We start from the raw sequence: 26,216 nt of genomic DNA on the forward strand, positions 1-26,216 counted from the left end.
GGCGGCAAACATGGGTCCTTCTGGCATCAACGGCGAGCGATCTCGTTCTTCTCATCACTCTAGTATGACTAAGAGTTTCGGCGGTGGCAAAGCGAGCTGGAACGCCAACATTTGGGGAGACAGCAACCTAGGAGGTGGTTTCGACGGTACGATATTGGGCGCGGCTCCGTTGACTGGAGGAAGAGGATCATGCTCACAGTTTCTAGATCAACCTATTACCGAGTCTGCTTTCGAAGGGAAATCAGGTTCGGGCTCACTATTATCGACTTCAGAGTCGGATGGTTGGACAACCCGCCCTAACCTTCCATGGAGTACGGTTAATACGACGTCATCTCTCTCTCGAGCGCAGACCAGTGGTATGTCTACTTCCCCAGTTCAAGCCCGTGCTGGTGATAGGAGTGGCCCGGCCTTGACAGAATCGGCCGATGCGTCTTCGTATTTCACACTGCCTCGCTCCAATGGACTGGCAACCTCGGCTGGAGGAACGAGCCACAAGAATTATCTTAACACTTCGAATGATGGTATTTCGCCCTCTGGCGATGGCATGTCTTTCGGTACCTTTGGGTTTAGGAACGGCGAGAACAGACGTCATGTCAGCACATCGGCTTTTGGAACAAGCCCCGTGAACTCAGGTTTTCCTATGAAGGGTGGTTTCTCTGGCGCTCTCGATACCACGAGATCGGATGAAATGGCTAGCTCTATGGCCATGTCTGGTCTGCCCCAAGGTATCCCGGAGAATATGACCCAGCCTCTGGGTCGAAACCCTTACGCCCACGTCCCTCACAACTCCGCTTCGTTCGCTCAGCGCCCTACACATTCAGCCCACCCATCTTTCCATTCCGAGAGCCAAGGATTTGAGGGTCGATATGTAAATGGGTCGGTGGACATCAATGCTGGTTTTAACAAGTTGCAGCTAAACGATGGCGGTTTCTCTACGCAACCCGGGGTTCAACGTCCACCTTACCTCTCCCAAGGGTCTTATGATGCTACCTTCCAACGGTTGAAGTATCAAAACGGAGGCGAAGAGCCCAACTACCAGGCTGTTGCAGGCTACACAGCCGACGGCCCCGCAGACCTCCCCCTGGGCTATGCCCCCAGATCTCGCGTTGAAGGTGACTCAATCTCGCCGACAGAGTACCCCCGAATGGGTAGCCCCTTCTATCCTGGTATCGAGAATGCAGCTGGCGCTGTACCTCACTATAGAAATCCATCTGGAAGTCGCCTATCTGACGGCCAGGCGGCTGCACTCGAGCGCAAGCTGCGGGGCATGCAACAAGAGCAGGAATTTGTGCAGCAGGCTGGCAACCCGTTGCAGAGAGCCCAGTTCCCGGGGTCCTATGACTTCGCAGGGTACCAAGCGGCGCGACTGAATGCTCTGTCTGGATTCTACCCCGTCGCTCATCTGGGTAGCCTCGGTGCCGCCGCCATGGTTTCCCGGTCTCCCCGTGACCATGATCCCACACAGGTTGTCCGTAGCCCGCTTTTGGAGGAATTCCGAGCCAATAGCAAAGGTAACAAGCGATATGAGCTCAAGGTAAGCTTCCAATTTTTTGTGATGCCTCTGTATTAAATGGAACTAACGTATCCTAGGACATTTACAACCACGTTGTCGAATTTAGCGGTGACCAGCACGGATCTCGATTTATCCAGCAAAAATTGGAGACCGCCAACAGCGATGAGAAGGAGCAAGTGTTCCGCGAGATTCAGCCTAACTGCCTCCAGTTAATGACGGATGTTTTTGGAAACTATGTTGTACAGAAGCTGTTTGAGCACGGTAACCAAACTCAGAAGAAGATTCTGGCAAACCAAATGAAGGGACACGTTCTGGCTTTGTCCACTCAAATGTATGGTTGCCGAGTGGTGCAGAAGGTAACATTCATTCGATTCGGTCTGGAGAGTAATGGTGCTAACGTTGATTCAGGCATTGGAACATATCCTTACAGACCAGCAAGCATTCATGGTAAAGGAACTTGAAAACCATGTGCTGAAATGTGTTCGTGATCAGAACGGAAACCATGTGATTCAAAAGGCCATTGAGAGGGTCCCCTCTCATTACGTGCAGTTTATTATTAACGCCTTCAAGGGCCAGGTCAACCGACTTGCTGCTCATCCTTATGGCTGCCGTGTTATCCAGCGGATGCTGGAACATTGCGAAGAGGTGGACCGTGAATCGATTCTTGGTGAACTTCACGCCTGCACGGCTACCCTCATTCCCGACCAGTTTGGAAACTACGTGATTCAACATGTCATTGAGAATGGGGAAGAAAAAGACCGATCCAGGATGATCACCATCGTCGTTTCACAACTGCTGATGTACTCGAAACACAAGTTCGCCAGCAATGTGGTCGAGAAGAGTATTGAGTTCGGTGAAGAGTCGCAGCGTCGCCACATCATTAGTACCTTGACATCTCCTAATGAGAGAGGCGAGAGCCCTCTGCTAGGGTTAATGCGCGACCAATATGGAAACTATGTCATCCGTAAGTCTACTGATTTTCCAACAAACTGTCTCATTCCACTGACCCCGTTATAGAGAAAGTTCTTGGTCAATTGAAGGGCGCAGAAAAAGAAGCCCTTATCGAGGCAATCAAGCCTCTGCTCAGCCAGCTGAAAAAGTTCAGCTACGGCAAGCAAATCGTTGCCATTGAGAAGCTCATCTTTGATCCGAACTCTCCTACAAGCGCGGTCCTACCCCACTCCGCGACTTCCACAACACCTCCCAACTCTCACAAATCGTCTCCCCAGCCGTCCAAGCGCTCAGTAAACGACACCTGCCGAGCCCCTGTTGTTGGAGCAGCACCGCCGACTCCTCCGCCTACGGACAACCAAAGCAACTCTGATGGGGCTGGTGAGACCAAGGGTCTCGCCAAAAGCACGGTGACCTCTGTACCTGCGACTGAAGGAACTGTGACCGACTCTACTGCTCCCACAGAAGTCACCGGAGCAACCTGAGTTCCTGCACACTTGCTGACTATTCTTCTACTAACATAATCTTCTTATCATTATGTTGAGTTTCCCCAACTCTTTTTTCTCTTTTTCTTAATTCGGGCGTATACATACTGGGAATTCCGAGGGATATATGAGTTAACATTGTGATTCTCCCGCCTTACTTCCATGGCATGATGGTGGCGTAAAAATTAAGGGTATTGGCGGTGCTAAATGCTGTTTTATTCTTACAACCTTTCTTCTTCTCTTTAATGCCCTTTCCTCGCTACCTTTATTTCCTTCAACTTTCTAATCTGTTTATTTGTTTTGAGTTTTCTTTATACTCTGTTGTACTGTGTCATCGATGTGATGAAAATGAAGACACGTCTCCATACCTGTCAATGGTTCTATCTACTTTTTTTCTTCTCCGTGTTCAACAATCAGGAATCGGCGTCTTAATTTGGTGAGCAAGGGGAAATAACTAACTGGGATAACTGATTTATCACGCTAGCTTTGAAGAAGCACACGTTACGGTACAAATGAGACCTTGGACATAGCGGAGGGAACCGAAAACAACAATCTGAAGACAAGGGGACGAAGCTTTATGGGGGCCTTTCTTTTTTCCTTCTTCTTTTGCTTTCTCAGACTCTCGGTATACAGTCAATTCCAAATACCCAAAAAAAGAAGTGGTCTTGCTCGTGTGTCTTCTTTTGTCTACCGTGACGGCTGAATCGAGCCGAAATGAACTGTTGATATGGGGTTTCTTTCTGATATGTGTTACTGAATAACTTTGATGTCTTTAGTTTAGATCTGACTGAGAATGAATAATATGGAGTAATTGGCTTAATTTGAACACTTTTACTAATTTTATTTGTCATACTCATGGCACCAAAGGCAGACCAGTACTAGACACTATGAGCAGATATTAAATGATAGTAAAAACAATTCCTTAGGAATCTTAGAAAGCTGGCAGTCATGGATGTCGATGTCTGCCGCTATATGCTTATCGATAAGTCACGTGACCAATTGTATCTGCGATCTGCGGTATTCGCGGTACGTCAAGAACTGCAGCAAACCGTCAACTCGCCACTACGGAATCAACTATCTAACGGACTGGGGTTTCTTGAAATATATATCTACAAACGACAGAAAATAAACTTCCCCACTTTCATCAAGTCCATATCTAAATAATCCATCTCTCATCCTCGACGGACAGATATCCACCCGAACATCGTACACCTCACCAAAACAAATACCTACACAGCGAGATGTCCTCCAATGTCGGCCTCTCTACCCCCCGCGGCAGTGGCACATCGGGCTACGTCCAGCGCAACCACGCGTTCATGAAACCGCGCAATGCAGGCTACGGCGCGCCCTACCCACCTTTATCCGGCGGCAACAACTTCGACGCGGGCACATCATTCAAGCAGCGCCAGCCCGACAAGCAGATCCTCGAGCATGACCGACAACGCGCGATCGAGGTAAAGGTCATGGAGGAGAGGGAGAGACTGGAGGAAGAGAACGAGCGGATCGAAGAGGCGATGGAGAAAGGGAATAAGAGGAAGGGGAAGAAGAGCGAGAAGAAATTAGAGGAGGGCGAGGAGGATGAAGAAGAAGGAGAGAAGGGGGAGAAGGGGGAGAAGGTTCTGTCCGAGGAGGAGATTGATGAGCGGTGTGAGGCTTTTCGGCAGAGGTTGCTCAAGGAGTTGGAGGAAGAGCAGGAGGGTGAGGCGGCTGGTCGTGGGGGCAAGGATGGTCGGAGACGGCCTGCTAGGGATTTGCCGCCTAAGGAGAGGAGGCAGTTCAAGTCGTACCAGGTTCACGAGCTGGCTGAGGCTAAGATCGAGGAGAGTGAGCGGCTTCGAAAAGCCTTGGGCATTAAAGAGGATAAGGAGACTGGGGAAATTAAGGGGAGGGAGCCGTTTGAGAGCAAAAGACGGGATTAATCGGTCTATCAAAGGTCGATGAATAGGGAACTTTTGGCGTCATGGTGTTATCTTGATTCTTCGCATCGGAAGCGAAACTGTATGCATACTTTTATATGATCTGAAAACAAATCTCCAAATGGAATACAAAAAATGATTCCTTCATTCAGTACTTCTATACCTATTCAATTCGATAGATATCATCACGAGATATCATCACTTTTTTGTAAATCATAAACATGTAACGCCATTATATACAATCAAGAGGTGAATTTTTCAATAACCCAGCCCTCTTTCGGGTCCTTCCTTTGCACCACCTTTTTGGCGGGCATTGGCCAGCCTGTGCTTCCGGCCTCTCCAATCAGGGACGGAATCACCCAGCATGCGCGGCGCGCGGGGATTCCATCCAGGTTCTCTGTTTTGCCAATTGGCTTTCCATACTCGAGCAGCGGTGTGCCGTGCGCAATTGCAGAGAGTTGCAATCCGCTTGGCGTAACCAGAGGGTACATCCGGATCTTTGGTACTTGATCTGAGACCAAAGATGGCGAAGATTGTTGCAAATGAGAATAGATGACGTATTGTGGCATCTCCTTGGGCGTCAGTCGCGCAAGGAGCGATGTCGGATGAACGTAAACTGCTTTCTCCTGAAATTCATTTGCCGGTCCCTCACGAGACCGGAAAAGTGTAAGATAGGGAACATCAATTGCCCTCTTGGGGGTACGATGCATCTCTGGGGGAACAGGAGCCAGGTCAGCGCGGATCGCAACGTTGTCAATGAAACCGGCAGTGACAATCTGCTTCAATGCCTTGATTTGCTTCTCCGATGGCTCTGGCAGGCGAGCCTGGTATGCCGGAACGAGGCCAGGGTTATTGTTGCGTACGATATCCGTCAATTGGCGTCGAAGCTGAGTAGCTTCCTTGAATGCCTTGGCGCGCAGGAACATCTGCTCACAGAATGAATCCACATCAGAGGCGTAGCCGTAAGCGCAGATTGAGGAAAGAGACTTCAAGGCGTCGGAAGTATCATCGTGTTTGCTGAACAGACGCTGAGCCCTAGCATAGTCCTTGTGACGCTGCTCTCGAGCCGTGTCTTCGAGACGATCCGAGTTTGTATACACCCCTCCCTCGTTATCTTTAGAAGACACAGGGTCGATCTGGTTTTCCGGAACGAACAAGTCTCCCACCGCCAAAGCAGACACAAGCGCGATGATGTAAGGCATGCAGCCATGCTGGTGACCGATATACAACATCTTACCAAACCGAGGAGATAGCGGGTATGTTGACAGACGGTGACCGATTTGTGTTACCTGACCTGCAGACGTTAGGGCCCCCAGGTTCTTCAGTAATTTTTCGGCCTTCGCCAAACCCTGACGACTGGGCGGTGTTGGGAATGGAAAGTTGATAACATTATGGAGGCCCATGCTCTTCATCTGCAGTACAACACCTTCGATAGGTGTTCGTAATATTTCTGGGTCGGTGTATTCGGCAAACTGTTCATACACCGCCGACGAGAAGAGTCGATAGCAATGACCGGGACCAGTTCGACCAGCTCGCCCCGCTCGTTGGTTCGCACTGGCCTTACTGATCCAGTCAATCTGGAAGTTTTGCACACCAGTAAACAAGTCGTACTGCTTTTCCTTGGCTCGTCCGCAATCGAAAACGTACTTGATGCCAGGAATCGTCAAACTTGTTTCGGCAACATTGGTCGCCAGCACGATAAGTCGTGAACCCTCCGGTGGCGTCTCAAAAACCTTAAGCTGCTCCTTTGTGGGAAGCTGAGAGTACAGTGGCAGTACATGAACGCGAGTAGAGGAATCCATTGCTTCTTCGCCCAAATCAAATTCATCATCTTCTTCAGGATCGTCAAGACCAGTAATCTCCAGATCGCTGTCGTCATCGTCGTCGCCCCCAATAGCAGTATTGGATATATCTGCGCCACCCAATTCCATGTCTTCTGCTTCCAGCGGTGCATCGTTTGCTGACAGTTGGACCTTGGCCTGTGTTGCCTCGGCTCGTTGTGTAGGCTTAAATGTTTGCTTAAGCCGTTTAGATAGTTGTTTGATCTCGTTTTGTCCGGTCAAAAATACAAGCATGGCTCCAGGCGGAAGCTTGCGGTGGCCTCTAGAGACTTTCCGGAATGCCTCTTCAACATAATCACGATGCGTTCGTCTGGCAAAGTGCACAGTAACTGGATACTGACGGCCCTCCGCCTGAACTAAAGGTGGTGATCCATGTCGGAAAAGGCTTGCATTTTGCGTAAAATCAGAAATTCGCAGCGTCGCGGACATGACCACAAGTTTCAAAGGCTTGACAGTTGGGTCTTCTTCGCTCATGGCCTTTCGCAAATCCACGATACGGCTGGCCATTCCTATGAGGATATCGGTGTTGACGCTTCGTTCGTGTGCTTCATCAATCACAATAATGGAGTACTTGCTGAGAGAAAAGTCTTCTGCAATTTCTCGCAGAAGGATACCGTCGGTCATGAACTTGATAGCAGTCTTGCTAGAAGCTGAACCTTCAAATCGAATCTGGTAGGCGACCTTGTCGGAGAACTGTCCAAGCTCATCCCCAACACGCTTTGCCATACTGACAGCCGCAACTCTGCGTGGCTGGGTCACTGCGATCATGCCTGGGTTGGGGCTATCAGGGTTGCCATAACCAGCCTCAAATAGAAACTGCGGAAGTTGGGTTGTTTTACCACTTCCAGTAGCTCCCCAGATTACTATAGAAGAGTTGTTGTGGATAGCTTCCATGATTTTTTGTTCTTCGCCAACGACCGGCAACCCTAAGCGCGCATTTTGTATTTCCTCTGGGCGGTCGACCTGAACACTAAAAGCCTTTCGATAAGGATTTCCCTGAGTAACTTGAAGCTCAGGAGGCAGCGGTTCCTCCTCGAAGACAGTATTTCTTACTGGCCTTTTTTCGGGATCAAACGCTTGTACCTCCTCTGTGACTGGTACAGTGTTAGGGTTGAAGCCGATTGCATCGTTTATTTGTTGCTTTGCCCAGGATTTGAAAGCGGACTGGCGGGGCTTAATCTTAGTAGTCGATTCCTCTTCATCATCTTCATCCGAGGATGTATCCTCGGATGACTCTTCTGAAGAATCCTCGCTTCCTTCGTCAGACGTACTCTCCTCTTCGTCATCGCTTTCGGAGTTATCTGAGACATCGTCCTCGTCACTATCATCATCGGACTCATCATCTGAGCCGAATCCCTCCCATGGAATTTCTGCTACTGGTGCCGGCGCCGGCTTTGCCTTTTTCGTTTGCTTTCGCTTTTTGATGACCGGGAAACCGTCTGAGCCGACATCGAGTGGGCGCTTCAAACCACTTCCAACCCCTGGCAAGTCCACTGGCTTTTTGACTATGTCTTCGACTTTGTTTTCCTTCGCGGCCGCTTTCAGTTTCAGATCCAAGTCGTCCAAATCATCGTCGGAAATCTCTGCGTCGGGGGCAGTCGCATTCGTTGCGCCGGCAGTTGCAGATGTCGCTGGTTTTTCAGTTTGGTCGTTCTTGCCTCTTCCGAGATCTCTGGAGCTTTGTAAACCGGATGTGTCGACATTTGCCTGTGCGAGTTTCTTCAGTAGTTCGAGGTTTTCTTCCTTCTTCAGTTTGTTTTCCTGCAGAGATTGTTAGAAAATGACCTGATGGATAATTTCCTGTTGCGTAGTTATCAACTTACAATATATTTATCCAGACGCTTCTGTTTCTTGGAAGAAATTTTTTCATGTTGCGATCTCAATTCCTCTCTGAGATCCTGTCTTTTCGCTTCCTTTTCGCTTTTGGCGACGGGCAATATCTCGGTGACGTTGGTATCGACCGGAGCATTCGTAGCTTCCCTTTGCCGGTGCTTCTGCTTTCGTTGGCGAGGCTTAAACTTGGGCATTATGTAAAAAATTACAGGCCTCTGCCTCTACCCAAAGACAAAAGAATTCAATATAATGAAATTGCAGAATGAGCGAATCTTGTTGATGTTGGATGAGAAAGAAAAAAATTCAGGCAAGTGCGGGGCGGTGAGATTCTGCCTCAAAGCGGTGAGAATAAATTCACCGCCTTCAATGCGGCACAAAGAGAGACAGAGGGGTCAGGACAAGACAACAAACATCTGTTATCTAAAGAGAGTAAGGGTTGAAGCTGGATTCATTTCAATACATTTCAGAGAAGAGGAGATATTGATTGAAACTAAGAATATCTGCATAAAACTCAGAATATCCCAACCATGGCTGATCCATTCGACCTCAACCAACTCCAGGAACCATTGAACCTGCCCTTCCCCGCCGCAACGAAGCAAGTGGCTGGAATGGTTAATGGAGTCCAAACAGATGTTATGACCATGAACTTCAGTGACAGAATTCTGATTACAATATCTCAAAAAGGACGACTTGCGCATTGGGTACGCTGGCAATATCCTCCTCCAAGATCCACCAACTGACTGTTGTACAGCTCCATGTCCCGCTGGCAAATGAAAATCCAGGAACAGAGGGATCCCATATCGTCTCAGATGCTACCGACGACAGTCTTCTTCCGATCAGTAACCTGACGGCTACATCGCTGCTAGGCGGTCGGGTTCCTGGGCACGAAACCGTTGGTCAGCTATATGCCCGTCAAATAGCAAGTGCCATCGTCATGAAAACGCCAGGGGAAAAGAGATTGCTCGTTGTCGGGCTGGGGCTGGAGACGGCTGATGCCGATCGGGATGTGTTCTTTTCCATCATTGATCTCGTCCTTCAGTGTATTTGAAGGAACTTGCCGTGATGGCTGAAAAAAATAGGGACCGTAAAACGAACAAGATAAAGAAAAAGAAAGAAAAAAACCTTACAGATCCAAAGTGAAAATCCAGGCCCCTGTATCCTTTTCTTCTCCCGTTCAATTTTCAGCGAGGGAATGTTGCGGGCGTGGATGAGCTGACAGAGGCGGTCCCTTTCCTTGTTGCTGAAGCCACGGAAAGTGAGTTTTCCAAGGTACATGATGGCGCCACTGAACAAAGCCTGGACCAAATCATTTTCGTCGAATCCCGGCATTTTCCAGTTTTGGGCGGCAACGACGGTCAAAGAATAGATACGCATATGGTCGCCCATTCTTAGCGTCGTGATGAACTCTGAAAACGCCCAGCGCCGCTTCAAAGCCATCATGAAGTCAAGTGCTCCGATCAAAAAGACCACAGAATGAATCGATCTTTTCCACGAAAGCTCTCGTACGACGCAAGGGTATTCAAGCCACTTCTGATAAGACATATTACGGCAACACTGCAATGGCGAAGGGCGGCGGTTGAGCACATCCGCAGAAAAGGAACCATAGGTCCGGAAGAAAAGCTTGCGGTGGCTCATGGAGTGATAAAGGGCAATCGATGCTTCATGATAGATTGCGTGGCACACTCTGAGGATGGAGGTATTTCCCATTGGAGTGTGACTCTGTCTTCCGATTTCGATTGCACTGCCGTCGTGGATGAACAGGTATTCATAGATCTTGAACCGAAGTTCGATCGGCAGGCGAAAAAGAAGGTTACGAACGTATGGATTGCCCGAGACCATAACACCTCGCACGACCTTACTGGCTTCCGTGACAATAAGATCATGGTACGACTTGGGCTTTTCCTGCTCTTCGAGACAGTGAACTTGATTGCCTTTATGGGCTTGGTAAGGCTCGAGAAAGGAAACACAGATTCTAGAGCTTTCTTGTTAGCAGATATGAAGAAACACCGGAAGCGAATGATCCTTGAAAGACTGACCCTGAGTTGGTACGGTTGATAAAGGTCTTGGGAAGCTTCACTTTGGACGACGCGCTTGCGGCCACGTCTTGGACCTGGACCGGAGTCAACTGTGTCTCAGGCGTAGGATCCATGTTTCCGGCTTGGTTAGAAGGCTGAAGGCCGTCTGAGTTAAAGGACATGGATGAAGTTTACTGAGAAGCTTGGTGGAGGGCCAAGGTAGAGAGGTAGAGTGTTGTTTTCAGGAACTCAGAGAAGAAGTGAAGTGAAGTCCACGCCGAGATCAGGAGACCTGCTGAACATTGTGCTGGGTGGGCTGTGACTTTTTGGATATCTCGGCACAGCAGTCAGGGAATGCCTGAAAGGAAGGATTTCATCATTATACAGCTCTATTTTCGTGGCATGATTTGATGATCCTTTATTATATACCAAATAACAGATATACAATGGTCTGTATGGGATATTATTAGACTTCTTAAGAAACAAGACTTTATTTCAGATAGAAAGGCTTGTTTGGCTGATGAAGACGTAGATTCTTTGATAGTCCCATTGACGTACTGCGGTAGATGCCTTGTAGCCACTCGCATAGCAAGCCTCTGCAATAACCATTCAAAATGACTGAGGCTAAATTAATCTATATGAGCTATATCAGAAATCAATAAATTCTCCCTATTTTTCTCTTTCGTGGCCATCGATAGCTCAAAAGTTGATACAGACGCAAGGTCACGTGCCTGCGGCGAGACGACAGGGGCTTCTTTCCATCAACTGAAGCACTTGTGTAACTTCACTTCCATTATCTTTTATCTTTTGGTCACTCGCTGAATTCATCAGGCTACCACCTAATTCTGGATAGTGGATTCGACCCGAAAAAGAAGACCTCACGTGGGTTTGCTGAGTCGCGTTGACGTCCGCCCGCAGTGACGTTGTTCTATCAATCGTAAACAAGACTCGACTGAGATTGATTCCTGTCGTCTTTCTCTGCAACGCAACGACGCTCCACACAGCAGATGACAGGCGCTGCAAAATCCTATAAACGCTTATGACTTTTGAGGATTCCAGGATTCCAAATACCTGGTATCACCTACAAACCTTGCCTGTCTAACCGTCTTTGGAACACCTCCAGCCTCAGTCTCAGTCGTAGTTTCTTCTCTCGGGCTCGCGCCTGCATGGGAGTCCACGACAGAAGCTACAGACTAGCCACTATGGACCCCGTGGATGCCGACGACCATGAGCTCAGAGAAGCCATTGCACTCTCGCTAAGAGAACTCTATGACACTGGAGATAACCCTGAGCCTGTTTCCAATGGACAGCAACAACCCGTTGTCGATTTAACTGGCGATTCCGATGATGATGAGCCAGTGCAAATTTATCCAAAGTCAAATTCAGTTGTTGGGTCGGAAACAGATCAAGATGAGGACGAAGGAGACAAAGAAGCAGATGAAGAACTCAGGAGAGCCATCCAGTTGTCGTTACAGAGCGCGGGTGAAGATGTGAACGATGCTGCTGAAGCTCCCAAGCCTTCTGAGAAAACGCAGATTTTGGACACGAAGCCATCTTCAGAAGTAGAGCCACCCACAAAAAACAACAAACCCTCCCAACCTATGGGGATATTAGGCTTGGATCGAAGGCAGATGGAGCAAGAACGCTTGGCACGCATGGGGAAAAGGAAGGCTGAAGACACTGCGTCAATCGAACAGCCTGAGTCGAAACTCTTGAGAACTGGATCCGTCCCAAAAGATATTTTATCCACTGGGGGTGCTGCCGCAACGACCTCTGCTGGCTCAATATCCTCCAGTTCCGGCATTCCTGCTGTTAAACAGGCAGGAAACGGGCAGGTCACGATGCCGTCCAGTACACCATCGGTACAATTCCCTACCGGTGTTGTAAAAAAGACGTGGGCATTTCTCCAAGAACGCTCAGGTGATGATATCAAAATCGAAGAGGTGTTTCAAAAGTCAGATCTAGAGCTTGCTGTCTTGAGCTCCTTTATGTGGGACATGGAGTGGCTTTTCTCAAAGGCGGACACAAGAAAGACCCGGTTTCTTTTGCTCATGCAAGCCAAAGAAGAATCCACGGTGAGTGCTTATCTGCCTGTCACATTTTATCCTATATCCATAAGCTAATATTGTTTATGGGGCTTAGAAACGGCAATACGAATCAGAAACAGCATCAATGAAAAACCTACGGCTATGCTTCCCACCCATGGATGGACAAGTGAATTGCATGCACTCGAAGTTGATGCTGCTCTTTCATCCTGAATATGTTCGGATTGCGGTTCCAACAGCCAACTTGACTTCATTTGACTGGGGTGAGCAAGGGGGACTCATGGAAAATGTACTTCCCACTATATCTGCACATCTCCCATTTGCTAATGACAATCTAGAGTGTCTTTATTATTGATCTTCCCAAGAAACCCGAGCAAGTAACCAGTGGGTCTTCAAAAACGGCATTCTACGAGGAATTGGTCTATTTCCTAAAAGCCAGCACACTACACGAAAATATCATTGCAAAGCTTAATAGTTTTGACTTTGGTAAGACTGCCGATATAGCATTTGTTCACACCATGTGAGTCACTTCCCTTCCGTTTCATTAAGCGATTCTAATATTACAAGTGGTGGGTCGCATACAGGAGATTCATGGAAACGTACAGGATACTGCGGTCTTGGCCGGGCAGTAAATTCTTTAGGATTACAAGTTTCCAAACCCATAAATATCGACTACGTGGTAAGTTCGCATCTGCCGCAAAGCATATCATTCGCTAACCATCTCATTAGACATCTTCCATCGGCTCCTTAACCGACGAGTTTATGAGATCCATATACCTCGCAGCACAGGGTAATTTCTATCCAAACCTACACCCATCCCACCAGTACTAATTGACAAAACTAGGCGACGACGGCCTAACAGAATACACCCTCCGAACAAACAAATCCTTCCCTGCGCGAAGTCGTACAAATCCCACCCAGCTAATCCAAAAAGCCACCGCCTCAGAATGGAAAGATGACAGATTCCGAGTCTACTTCCCCTCAGAACGCACAGTCAGTGATACGAAAGGTGGGCCGCGCAATGCGGGTACAATATGCTTTCAGTCAAAGTGGTATGAGGGCGCCAAGTTTCCGCGCCATGTGCTGCGGGACTGTGAGACGAGGAGGGATCGTTTGCTGATGCACAATAAGGTGGGATATAAGTCTTGTGTAAATGTACACTCTCGCTGATATTGTTAGATTCTATACGTGAGACCTGACGAGCCGATAATAATGCAAGATAATTCGAAATGTCGAGGTTGGGCTTACGTGGGAAGTGCGAATCTATCAGAAAGTGCCTGGTAAGTCTCATTCCATCGATGGATATCAACATCTAATACTGAACATGACAGGGGCCGTCTCGTCCAGGATCGAACAACCAAAGAACCAAAACTCAACTGCCGGAATTGGGAATGTGGAGTGCTTATTCCAGTTGTCGACAAGACTCAGAACTCACAAGCCCCCGAAACGAAGCAATCTACCCCCGAGTCCCCAGATATGTTGAATCTCTTCCAGGGCACGATCCCAATCCCGATGCAGCTTCCAGGCAAAGAATTTGGGGGCAATCGTAGACCGTGGTATTATTCGAGTACATTTATGTGAGGAATCAGATGCTGTCTAGCATGTATGTATAATATCAATTATGTATGAGAAAGTAATCTCGTCTATCTAAAATCCGCTCCAAAAGACAAAAAGAAAGCTTTTATCTCTTCATCCACATGAATCAATAAATCAATCAGTAATAGTATGTACCTTCAACACCACAAACCCCTTTCTCAACAAACAATCAACCAATCATTGCTGCTCCTTCTTCGAGCGGGTAAAGATCCTCTTCACACCATCAATCATAGCCCCAATAAGACCAAAAACATAACCCATTCCAAACGACCACCCCTTAACACGAACAGTGAAGATGAAGAAGTAAACCAGCGCCCAGTTGATAATCACAAAGGCAAGAAAGATACCGAAACAGCGCCACTTGTCGCCGTCGTGCACGTTGAGGTTCTGCATGTACTCCGTGCCGTTGCTGTACGGACAGTACTGGCAGTCCGACATGGCGTTGGGGTCGAGGAGGTAGCCAGCGCCGGCATTTTTGACAAAGTCGCCTGCGTAGTCTTGACAGGTCTGTCCGGGGGGTGCTTTGAAGCTGGTTGCTTCGGAGGGGTCGCAGGTGATTTGCACAGAGGGGAAGGTGCTGGAGAGGACACCGCGGAGCCACCAGGTTACGGGGTTGACATAGTACATCCAGTATTTCCAGAAGACGGGGTATGCGTCGTATGGACGGACGATACCGTTGAACAAGTTGCACATGACGAAGAAGAAGGGGAGGACCTGGTTTTTTCTGTTAGATTTTGTCTGAAAAGGTGAAAATGGGGGTGGGGATAACTCACGTTGGCGATGACAGTGAAAGACGGCGCGAATGCACAGATCCATTGTCCCCAGCTAGATTGGAACAGATAGAACAGCATCGACATGAGGAAGACGTATCCGGCCGTGCTCGAGTCAGTGGGGAAGCCCACGGGGTAGTACCAAAGAACCCAGTATACGATACTGGAGACGATGGCGATGGGGATTTCGCAGACAATACTGGCAGTGCAGAAGGCTACCCATCCGTAGATACGACTAGGGTATTCACGGGCCTCCCAGAGAGCACGGTTGATGTAGAACTTGGGGACGACACTGTTCATGATGATGGGGGGGATAAGAATGATCAAGAAGCACGAGAACATACGGTCCTGCATGCTGGCGATCGAGTTGCCAAGCTTCCAGAAAGTAAATCCGTTGAAGATACCCATGATGACCGAGACGAAGAGTTTTCCGTAGTAGTACGACGGATCTCTCCAGTACTGGACGAAAAGTCTCTTGGTGAGCAACATGGTCTGGAGGGAGGTAGGCGCGGCGAATTCGTACTGAGGTCCGCTGTCCTCGGAAACCGGGATCTTGCTTCGCTCTTCGTTGATCTTCTGAATCTCCTGTAGGATTTCACGGTTCTGATCGGAGTTCTTCCATTCCTCGTTCCAGTCAATGCGTTTGCCGTTCCTCGAGGTTGCCTTGGCTGCCGTTTCCAAGATGAATTCGGCAACGTTCTTCGAAGGGGGGCACACAAAGCCGCGGTCAGCAAAGTACTTGATAACTGCAGAGCCATCTTGGCCGACAGGTCCAAAATAGAAAGTGTTTCCACCAGGGTTCAGGGCCAAAATCATGTCGAACTGTTGGATCAGCATGGACGAGGGCTGGTGAATGGTGCACAGAATAGCCTGTCCAGCCTGAGAGAGCTTCTTCAAGAATCTCACAATCGAAAACGCGGCCTGACTGTCCAATCCACTAGTAGGTTCGTCCAGGAAGAGCAACAAGCTAGGCTTAGCAGCCAGCTCAACACCGATAGTCACTCGCTTCTTCTGTTCAACGTTAAGGGAGCCAATGATAGCATCTTGGATTTCCTCGAGTTCCAGCAATTCAATAATCTGGTCAACGTAGTCGATCTTCTCCTGACGGGGAATGTGCCGGTCCTGTCGAAGAAGGGCAGAGAACTCCAAAGCCTCCCGGATGGTAGATGTGTTGTCGTGAAGATCCATCTGTTCACAGAAACCAGTACCTCTTTGGAAATCGGCTCCCAGAGGACGTCCATCAACGAGCATGTCACCGCCGACAACACCCATCTTCTGACGCTGAGCCAGGGTGTTGAGCAGGGTGGTCTTACCAGCTCCAGAAGCACCCATCAAGGCGATCATGAGTCCAGGCTTAGCATATCCGTTGACACCGTTCAGTAGTTTTCTTGTTCCGTTACCGTAGGGCACCGTGTACTCGACGTTAGACCAGGTGAAGATGCGTTCGCTGGATGAAATGCGGTTAAACGTCTCGGGGCTTCCCGACGGCGAGTCTCCACGCGACACAGCAGCATTGTCACCTGTGCTTTGGACCTTCTCCTCATCGTTGCCCTTGTTCTGGGTCGCAATCTGCTTAGAGCGCTTGGACTTCTTGAAGACCAAGGCACCACCGCCGCCACCGACGAAGGAGAGGAACTCGGCAGCCCAAATAGTCACCAGGAGATACAAAACCGTGAAAGCAATGACAACACCAAAGTTGCGCCACATGTGGCTTCGAGTAAACTGGAAGGTTGTGTCCAAGTAGCTGTCACCAGACACGTTAGTGCTACCTGCCGTAGATCCAGTAAGAGCACAGCCCTGGTACTGGGGATCATCATAGCCAGGACCCGAGGGTACGACCTGAGATGCGGCACACTCCATGACACGACCAGAGAACTCGTTCGAAAGTACCGCTTCGTAACTGTATGAGATTGGATTGACGTAGAAGAGCCAACCAAACCAAATCGAACCATGGATCAAAGCCTGTTTGGGAATCACATAACCGACGAACAAGATAAGAACGTTCAATGCAATACCACTGAATCGAACGGCATCGTCAATAGTCGGCGATAGTGCGGCAAACATACGGTACAGCGAGGTGATACAGAACGTAGTCGTGTAGACAAACAAGAAGTAGATGAAGAATTTGGAGACATCCACATCCAGTCCGGTCATAAAGTAGACGATAATCGTAAAGGGCACGACCATGCAGAAGATGGCAGGAAAATCGACGACAACACGAGCAATCGACACGGCAGATGGGCGGTAGAAGGCGTAGTCCTTGTGACGCGAGACAATTCCTCGTCCGGTAACTGCGGGCATCAATTCTGTCAATTGAAGCCAGCCAAGGAACAGAATCGAGAAGAACAGGGCACCACCACGAGAGAAGGCACCGCTAGTGTCGAGGGCCTCGCCGTAGAACAGAGAAGAGACAATAAGACCGTTGGAAACAATGATGAAATACTTGGTGTAGAGAGACGTCTTGTCACCCCACAGCAGCCAGAACTCACGCTGCACACAGGCGGCAACCTGTCTGGCGAGAGAAACAGTGTAGCTAGACTTCGTCGAGACAGTCTTACTCTTGGACTGAGCGACTGTCTTTTGGAAGCGGCGGGTATCCTCTTGGTTGGTTTCCTGGAGTTGGGTCTCATAGCCGGAGATGTCATTTGCGATACGCTTGTATTGTTCGCTGCTTCTGAAGACTTCCTCGAGTTCCTCGGGAGTCTTGGGGGTAGAGGCTTCTCGGCCTGGTTGGAAGAGGCGGGCATTCGGGTCACAGAGGGAGGTCAAAAAGTCGGCAGTAGTTCTGGGACATGTTAGAATAGCTTGGAAGGAATAGGGTGGAGGGGAACATACGATTGCTCAGGGCAGTAGAAGCCAAGGTTGACAAAGTACTGCCTGGCTTCGTTGGCAGGACCTTGGTAGAGCATACGACCAGAATCAATGACCAGCACCTTATCCATCAGCTCATAGATACTCTCACCAGCCTGGTAGAGAGTGACAAAGGTGGTACGCTTGCTGACATCCGTCATGATGCGGAGAGACTTGGCGTAGTCGAGCGCAGTGCTTGCATCCAAACCTCTGGTGGAGTTATCCCAGCAGACGACAGAGGACTTGGTGGTCAAGGTCTCGGCGATACTGACACGCTTTCTCTCACCACCAGAGACACCACGGACAAACTCGTTACCAACCTGGGTGTTCTTGGTATGGGTGATGCCAAACATCTTCAGCATGGCGTCGATGATGATGGGAATACTGGCGCGATCGTGTTTCTTGGTCTTGTTGATGAGGGAGAACTTGAGTGTCTGCCAGACGGTGAGAGTAGGGAAGTGCTGGTCATCTTCAGGGTTGTAGTTGACTTCACCGCGGAAGTGCTTGTGTTGATCTTCGGCAGACATGCCACCGTAGCTCACATCGCCCAGAAAACCAGCAAAGCCCTCACGGTTGTTGGAAATAGCCTTGAGGAAGGTGGTACATCCAGCACCTGGTCTACCAAGCACCATCATCATTTCACCCTCACGGACCGCTCCACTGAAGTCATGGAGCAGGTCTCTCACGGGGGGAGATCTTCCAAAACTAAGCTGGGGGACGAATCGGCAAACGAGGTTGTAGAGATCGGGACCAAAGGTACCCACGACGGCATGGGGCAGGGTTCGCACAAAGGAGGCACCAGTCTGAACACCCTTCACGGTCATGTTCTTGAACACGATGCCCACCTTCTTCGCCGGTTCACCCGCCGTCGTCCGTCGTTCCAAATTGCCACCCATGAGAAACTCGTTGAGGTCAAAGTCGCCAGAAACATCGTCGTCCGCTTCGTCCTCGTCCATCGCCTTCTCCTCATCCTTGGCCTGGCTTGTTCGACGGGAAGTGAGCGAGCGCAATCGGCGACCATCCTTGGTGGTAGAACGGGTTCGTGTGAGACTGAGTCGAGTCAATTCCCTCTTCATCCCTTCAAAGTCCTCCATGGCGCCCCGGCGGGAGACGGGCTCCCCCTGGTCCTGTTCTCCCCATCGGCCATCGAGACTGAGCTGAGACGAAGAGGTGGAAGTCGAGGTGGAGGTGGGGTCTTGGTCGGATGCTTGGGCATGGCTGGTGGCCTGGTGGTTGTCCTGGTCTGTCGCAACAGGGTCGTGCGGACGAGAATCTTCGGCCATTGTCGAAAGGCGTCCTTCACGGACGGGGTCGATCGCAAATTAGATACTATCAGTTAGGGTATTTGAAGAAGTAATAGATAAACGGTACTAGATAAGAATTAATAGGAGAAAGATAAGTATGTACAGTCCGACAGAAGGACACCAAGCACCGAGCAAAGGGATAAGGAACAGACAGCCCGGGGGGGGGAAGACGAGAAGAAATAGGGTCCCAGCATGAAGTACTATTATATATCGGATACGAGCGTCTGTAAGCAGACCCTCTTTTTTTTTTCTTCCAATTTCTTTTTTTTCCATTACCTCCATTATTAAGTCCGGTGGATTTGTAAGAGACGATAGAAAGCTTGAACAGGGATCCGCCCAGTCAATCCGAAAAAGGGAGAGAACGAATCATGGCGGGCCGCGGAGTCAGGCAGAAAGCAGCAAGCAGCAGCCGGCAAGAGTCAGGAAGAGTCAGAATTACTCACGCCCAGCTCGGGTGGAGCCCCACGAGTCAGTCGCGCCTGCTGCAACCGACGCGAAAGCGGTTAAACCCGATGCTGGATGACCTCAACTGGGCCGGTGATTGGCCGGCCAGAGATTTCAGCCCCGCTTCTCGGAGATAGCGGCGTTTACCTGCAGCAAAGATTGTAGCGTGGATGACTAGATGTAGTACAATTAGATATAGAATTAGATAGATATAGATACCTGTCGCGTAGAATATAGTCAACAGTATGGTGGTAGATATATGGTAGGCTGGTAGGATATGGAGTAATACGAGTAGTACTGGTGTAAGTAAGCAGGGAATACCCTCGGAGCAACCGCCATCCTATTCATTCATAACCTTCATTAGAATCCCTTATGATTCTGTTATTCCTCTGGTTCGGATGTCCAGATTACCAATCACCCCGATATCCATTCATGCCCTCCAGTTTGTCTCCGATGTCAGCATTTTTTAGTCGCCGAAGATCTCCCTTCGGCTTCAACGTTATCCGTCCAGCGCTTCTCATAGGATCCCTCATGTTCGCCATCTGATTCATGGCCATCTATCTATCAAGGTAGTTAGTCCTTCACCGCTTACCCTCCAGTCAGCATGATTCATGTTGCATCATGGTGATATGTATTTGCTTTTTTCTGTCTACCCCTCTTAACGACTTTCGGCCTAATCATGCCAATCATGCCAATAATCTGTGCTATCACATATAATGCATGGGGCCCCAGAGCACGGCATCCAGGCTCACCGCAGTTTCTTCTAGTCTGGCCATCCTAGTCCAGTATATGATCAGGCGGAATATATCTTCCGGATTAATTTACACCAACGAACTGCCGAGACCCCCACATGAAAAGAAGAAAAAGAGAAAAAAAAAAAAAAAAAAAGGAAAAAGGAAAAATGGAGGTCCGACTAAAGTGGACGCTCGGATCCAACCGTCTTGCAAGATGGATGCATTCCAGCCCCACCGACTCGTGTTTCAGCTGAGTCTGCTGCATCTGGATCATTATTATTCATGTGGTCTGCGTCAGGGCTTTCGCTTTCCATTTCCTATTATTGCATCCTCTGCATAGGAGGTTTGTCACCTGACTTGTGTCGTGTTTATGATATCTTATGGATCGGATTGGTTTGGCCATGTATCCAATCTGCACGATAAGCATTTGATATGTCTCATCTTGCTGCCCAATCAGATATCCGTGCTTTTGTCTAATTGACTTTGGATGATTATCAATCAGATCTATCCTACAGCCATGCCAACTCATTCTCATTTTGAATACTCTGTAGACCGCTACTATTCATATGATAAGATCGGATTGGTCTGTTTCTTTGTTACCTGCAGCTCTGCTAGTAGATCGGTATGCTCTTTGTTAGGCATACCTCCACAGTCGAATCTTCCTATGCTGTGCTGTCTTATACTGACTTTATCATCATAAAGCCAACACTACATTCTAGATATAGTATAGCAGACGAGTAATATGAATCTACGAATAATATATCAGATTCAACCATTATGATTAATAAATCGTTGGGCTTCTATGCAGTGGTCTCATTTAGCACTGTTCTTTGTTGTCGCTGTGGACATTCTAGACAGTTCTTTGTTCGACGTGTGCTACTCTAGACCACAACAGCGTTCCTACTATTGACAACTGTACTACACAAGTCTATCTATCTGCTTCTTTCATTTCCACTCTAGCCATTTCTTAAGAGCCATACCGGCTGTCGCTATCCTTATTAAACAAACGGATAACAGACAAACAGATCGTACCATTTGTCTCACTTATATTCGTCTTGTCTTATTTCGATTGCATTCAATTCCCTAGAAACGAGATGAACGACTTTTGTTGGACTATAGAACTCTTTCTCTTTATTCTGCGGGCATCCTTGTGGTTCATTTATACTGGCTATTATTCATAGGAGTTTGAAATTTGCAGTATCTGCATTATATCTAAAAGTACAATGTCCGATATCTGCAATGCCTCCACCGGCCCTACTCAAACGGCGAAAAATGGCCATCTAATTTAGCATCTACTTGGATAGCAAACAGGTTCAACGCTCGAGATGATTTAATTCCGACGGTTCTCGAGTCGATTTGAACCTGCCCAGACAACTCGACACGTAAAATGTGACTGTCTACTAAGCTTATATAGTGCGAGCGGTTCTAGGACAGGCGTCCTAGAATACTAGTCTTTGGCCGATAGTGCAGCGATATAACGCCAGAACGCTCCTTGGTAGTGGCCGTGACATAAAAATAAGAGATTCCGATTATATCGAATAGTACACCTTTTAGTTAGTACAATTCATACAAATCCATGCCGTCTCATAACATACTGGGTTTGTTGCTGTTGCAGGCCCTCAATTCAGGTCAATAGTACACACCTATAAAGCCTTCTTTATTATTTGCGCCTCTTAGCAGATAGACAGATGAGTATATATAGCACCATCGCATCTAGCATCTAAAATCAGTTTACACCCATTGTTTTATTTTTGGTTTATATAGGCAAAAGTAATGGGTATGACCGCTCCAATTTCTCAATAGGGTGCTTCTTCCACTCTTATCATTCCGCTGTTTATCTCAGAGGAAAGGGAAGGACTATTCTGAGTAGACATCTAATGACCTGTTGCTTTCCCTGATACTATACCGTACGGACGCATTCATGATTTAGAAGAATTTACAACTCTAGCGCCTAGTCTAGGTCATCTTGATATTTAACTTGACACACGGGACTATATTATATTGCGTGTCATATGTAAACTCACTTCTTGTGTGAACTTATCAATTAAGAAAAGATCGTTCGTATTGAGTTAATATGCAGGGCCAGCAGGCCATTCATCCCACTCCATGGTTTTCCGATAAACCCTAGAAAGGGATAGAGCCATCGCTTAACTTGAAGATATCATTGTCATGTATAGTATCAAGATCAACAGCCCATCTTGCATTCATCTTCCAGAATTATCTCCAAACATACTCCTCATACTCATTATTCTCATCCAGACAGAATCCCAACACTTACTGCCCAACACTTACTGCCCAATATCCACAACCATCCCACTGAATCTACCATCCAATCCAGGTCTACATTCCAATACAGGACAAAGTAAAGACAAAGCATACGCACTAACCCAATCCAGTATCAGTGGATACATTGAACACAGCATGTTCTTGTACTACACATCACTCGTCCATTATCAAGATCCATATGCAGCATCCAGATCCGAGCTATGTTTGTGAAACATACAACTCAACTTTATCCCGTCCTCTCCACTATCTTGTGCAGGGTAAGATGGATGATCTGCGCTATTGAATCATATCTTACATCAACTGTAGGCTAGCGTTACATTCGGGTTGGAAAAAGTCAAGTTAGATAAAGTTTGAGTTTGAGAATCCGTGGTTCGCGTCTTGCAAGTTTAGTTTTTTTTCCAGTGCGTAGCCCATAACTTTGATTTCCACTCTATCTATCATGAAGAAGATGGAGATGTTTCAAATCTAATTCAGTTTCCCTTTTTTTTTGTGTGAAGATAGATATAAGCAAAAACTGGCGGGGGGTATTCGATAAACTCAAGCTTCGTATGAAGCGCCAATCCAACCGATCCAACCGTTTATTAAACACCGCACCAATCCAAATATGAATGAGAAGGAAAAAAATAAATAAAATGAAGGAAAGAAAAGAAAAGAAAAGAAAGAGAAAGAAAGAAGGAAAAAAACCCCCTCTTGTTCAATTAGGCCTTCTTCAGGCTTATATTGATCTGGTCACGATAATGATACAAGAGAAGGGTTGGACTTTCATACATGTCTCATGCACCGTCTCTTGTTTCCACGACCTGTCTGCGACAGGGTGACTGGAGGAGTAGAGGAGGTAGAAATAAAAGTAGAATGCACTATCACCAGCTCCTCGCTGAAAACGCATGAGACAAGAAGAAAAAGAAAAGAAGATGATGAAGAAAAAAAAGTCGGAAGACACTTAATCCAAGCACCATTCCTTTGCTTCCCATATACAACCAGTAAGAATAGCGACAGTAAAACAAATTATAATAACGAAGACAGATGACCGCCCCAGACCGAACCGCCCGAACCAAACCATTGCTCATAATCACGTCAAAGACAATAAACAAGCATTGGAAAAAAAAAAAAAAAAAAAGAGTAACAGAAATGACGGGGAAAACGAGAAAAACACCACGGCCACCAACAAAAGCAAAGAGCACACGGGGAATGTAGAATAAGTAAGAAAATTGGGGTGCATCGTATCATCATAGAAGAAAAGAAAAGAGAAAAAGAGATAAAGCCCATTAAACCACTCAGGGTATGCGGGGTCCTGGCGGAAAAGCTGGATTACCCCCTGATTAAGTGGTCATTCAACAGAAACACAAAAATGCCATCACCATCTTGTCTAAGAGCATTTTCAACCCGGCAATCATGGATAGCACAGGTTCAAAGTCTATTCCCCAAATTGCCGCCCTTTCGAGTATGAAAAATGAACATAAGAAACGAGGTTGTTTATATTTGTGGCTGAGCCGGAGCGGCCGTTGTCCATGTCGACAGAGGCTGAGCTCCTGGGTAGGTGACATGGGCTCCTGGGGCCGTGGCTCCCATGTAGTACGGGTGTCTGTCGTTCCCGGTGTAGTAGGAGGCGGGAATCGGGTTGGATTCTCGGCGAGAGATGCTGGGATCAAAGGCGGCTGGAACACCACGCTGCTCCAACGGTGGGTGCGGCGTTCCATCCAATGGTGTGGCCAGACTGAAACTGCCTCGCGAGAATGTAGCCGGAGTGGACGGGTCCATGGGGGATGTGGCATCGGTTGCAACGCTGCGCGAGGAAATCGACGAGTTGCGGTAAGCCGACGGGCTGTGATCCGAGTGGGACCGGTTACGGTCACTGAGCGAGCTGGGGATGGCGGTGTTGATGGCGGGAGGGATCGACGAGGACAAAGAGTGGTGGCTGAGGGAATCGAAGCTTCCGTACGGCGCTCTGAAGTGCGGGGGCTCGTCCGGCTTCTGAGGAATCTGTGTCGGAGCAGCAGGGGCTGGGAGATAGGGATTGGGAGCTTGCTGGCCTGGAATCGAAGCTGCCATGGAGTATCCGGGAATCGCCGCAGACTGCGGGGGGTGGGTTGCAGCGTATGGCGAAGCGTGGAGGTAAAACTCCGGGTGAGGGTTGGGCATCGCATATCCTGGGGGAGCCACCAACTGCGGGCGATATCCGTAGATCGCATGCGCCGGATCATTGGGGTTCTCCATACCTGCCGTCTCTAGATCGTCGATCGGAGCGCGGAAGCTTTGCTTCTGGGTCAGTTCGGCACGGGGTCTGATGTAGCGCAACGACTCGACCATCGAAGGCGGATTCAACGCGCCTCGCATCACATCCTCAACGCTGTAATACGACACCAGGTGGTGAGTCACACCAGACACCGTCACACTCATAGTCTTCTTCACCAGCCCCGAATCCTTGAAACCGTACGAATCCACCAAGGAACCGACCAGCGCCCTCTCCACCTCCGACTGGTGTGATCTGTCTCCATACGGACCCGATGCGGTCGAAGACGGCGAATAAGCCGAAGGAGTGGCTTCCTGTCGCGGATAAGGCTCCCCGGGTCTCGTCGAAGGCACAGGTCGTCGATTCGCCTTCTTCATCGCTCGTTTCTTCTCACCGGGTGGGAACGGCTTCTCCAGCTCACGGTAGACCAGAAAGTTGCCCAGAATGCGACTCGGACTCCATGTCACTCCGTCCGTCCACCGCTTGATTCCTGACGAGTTTTCTTCGTAGATGAACACGCTGCCGCTGCGGACCAAATGGCTTCGTTCTCGGTCGTGCGGTCGACGGGGCACATGGTGCAAAACACCCGTGAGGCACGCTTCAAAGAGGATCAAGGCATCTTGTGTCGTCGCGACGTATCCCGTAAACGTGGGCTCCAACACTGCTGCGGCGCCGTTGACCATTTTTCTTGTTGATGATGGTTGTAGTTGGTAAGAGGTGGTAAGGTGAGTTGTATGTAGGTTCAATCGAACCTAGTTATGGAAAGGGTCCAGAGAGGTAAAATAAGATTCAAAGTTAGGCCACTGCAGATCAAGGTTTCACGCAACGCGGGCTAAGGCTGTCAGGTAACAGAGGAAGCAAGCCAGGACTGAATAAGCGAACGCGAAGCCAGGTTGATAGCTTTTTTTTCGGAGAATCACGTCGGATAAAAAAAAAGATAAAAAAGCAGCTTCACCTCGAGAGGGAGGAATTTAACGAGGATATTTGAAGGAGGGGCAAGGTCGAGAGAAAAAGCCGGGGGAGGAGGAGGGAGGAAGATGGACCAAAGGAGGGGCAAAGGGAAAGACCCTCGAGATAAAGTGAGGAAGAGAGAATGACAAAGTCGAGGTGAACCGCAGGACCAGGTCGGCGGTGCAAGTTTAACCCCTCGGTTCAGCGTTCACGACTTGACCAGAGTTGAGAGTTGATTGACCACCCGGATCGACAACCAGCACGGACCCAAAGGAAAGGAGGAGAGGAAGAGGAGGAGAAGAAGAAGAATGGATTTGGTTCAGATGAGGGAAAAAAGAGTGGGAAAAAAAAGGTTGGACGGACGGATCTGGAGAGAAGCGCCTGGCCCTATAAAAGCTGGGTCGACTGGAGCTTCTGGATCCAGTGGTTGAGATGGACAGGATGGAGGAGTC

The 26,216-nt window shown here is 48.5% G+C and overlaps 8 protein-coding genes across 8 annotated transcripts; 4 read left to right on the forward strand and 4 right to left on the reverse strand.

The window, feature by feature from the left end:
- Nucleotides 1-10: 10 nt before the first annotated feature.
- ASPWEDRAFT_103309 (mRNA-binding protein PUF3) lies at nucleotides 11-2,949 on the forward strand (the record flags this gene model as incomplete). The annotated part of the gene is made up of 5 exons (XM_040827551.1): nucleotides 11-146; nucleotides 207-1,534; nucleotides 1,591-1,869; nucleotides 1,922-2,477; nucleotides 2,531-2,949. The coding sequence occupies 5 exons, from the start codon at nucleotides 11-13 to the stop codon at nucleotides 2,947-2,949; spliced, it is 2,718 nt and encodes a 905-aa protein (XP_040692114.1).
- Nucleotides 2,950-3,990: 1,041 nt separating this feature from the next.
- Nucleotides 3,991-5,049, forward strand: cwc21 (U2-type spliceosomal complex subunit CWC21). Its single transcript, XM_040834363.1, has one exon. It carries the CDS (start codon nucleotides 4,191-4,193, stop codon nucleotides 4,866-4,868), a length of 678 nt encoding a protein of 225 aa, XP_040692115.1. The 5' UTR covers nucleotides 3,991-4,190; the 3' UTR covers nucleotides 4,869-5,049.
- Nucleotides 5,050-5,107: 58 nt separating this feature from the next.
- On the reverse strand, nucleotides 5,108-8,733 carry ASPWEDRAFT_57158 (ATP-dependent RNA helicase ECM16; the record flags this gene model as incomplete). The annotated part of the gene is made up of 2 exons (XM_040838328.1): nucleotides 5,108-8,467; nucleotides 8,530-8,733. The coding sequence occupies 2 exons, from the start codon at nucleotides 8,731-8,733 to the stop codon at nucleotides 5,108-5,110; spliced, it is 3,564 nt and encodes a 1,187-aa protein (XP_040692116.1).
- Nucleotides 8,734-9,066: 333 nt separating this feature from the next.
- ASPWEDRAFT_24373 (uncharacterized protein) lies at nucleotides 9,067-9,587 on the forward strand (the record flags this gene model as incomplete). Its single annotated transcript, XM_040832603.1, has 2 exons — nucleotides 9,067-9,240; nucleotides 9,291-9,587. The coding sequence occupies 2 exons, from the start codon at nucleotides 9,067-9,069 to the stop codon at nucleotides 9,585-9,587; spliced, it is 471 nt and encodes a 156-aa protein (XP_040692117.1).
- Nucleotides 9,407-10,661, reverse strand: ASPWEDRAFT_323239 (uncharacterized protein). Its single transcript, XM_040833646.1, has one exon. The coding sequence runs from the start codon at nucleotides 10,376-10,378 to the stop codon at nucleotides 9,575-9,577; it is 804 nt and encodes a 267-aa protein (XP_040692118.1). The 5' UTR covers nucleotides 10,379-10,661; the 3' UTR covers nucleotides 9,407-9,574.
- A 770-nt stretch (nucleotides 10,662-11,431) lies between these two features.
- Nucleotides 11,432-14,490, forward strand: ASPWEDRAFT_323241 (uncharacterized protein). Its single transcript, XM_040833647.1, has 8 exons — nucleotides 11,432-12,629; nucleotides 12,697-12,888; nucleotides 12,938-13,119; nucleotides 13,167-13,278; nucleotides 13,329-13,389; nucleotides 13,444-13,730; nucleotides 13,779-13,879; nucleotides 13,931-14,490. The coding sequence occupies exons 1-8, from the start codon at nucleotides 11,721-11,723 to the stop codon at nucleotides 14,178-14,180; spliced, it is 2,094 nt and encodes a 697-aa protein (XP_040692119.1). The 5' UTR covers nucleotides 11,432-11,720; the 3' UTR covers nucleotides 14,181-14,490.
- atrF (ABC drug exporter AtrF) lies at nucleotides 14,373-19,098 on the reverse strand (the record flags this gene model as incomplete). Its single annotated transcript, XM_040827698.1, has 3 exons — nucleotides 14,373-14,909; nucleotides 14,969-17,750; nucleotides 17,801-19,098. 3 exons carry the CDS (start codon nucleotides 19,096-19,098, stop codon nucleotides 14,373-14,375), a joined length of 4,617 nt encoding a protein of 1,538 aa, XP_040692120.1.
- Nucleotides 19,099-24,056: 4,958 nt separating this feature from the next.
- Nucleotides 24,057-25,496, reverse strand: ASPWEDRAFT_168350 (camp independent regulatory protein; the record flags this gene model as incomplete). Its single annotated transcript, XM_040830288.1, has 1 exon — nucleotides 24,057-25,496. The coding sequence occupies one exon, from the start codon at nucleotides 25,494-25,496 to the stop codon at nucleotides 24,057-24,059; it is 1,440 nt and encodes a 479-aa protein (XP_040692121.1).
- Between the last annotated feature and the right edge of the window lie 720 nt (nucleotides 25,497-26,216).

Source organism: Aspergillus wentii (assembly GCF_001890725.1).
Source record: "Aspergillus wentii DTO 134E9 unplaced genomic scaffold ASPWEscaffold_2, whole genome shotgun sequence".
Lineage (NCBI taxonomy): Eukaryota > Fungi > Ascomycota > Eurotiomycetes > Eurotiales > Aspergillaceae > Aspergillus > Aspergillus wentii.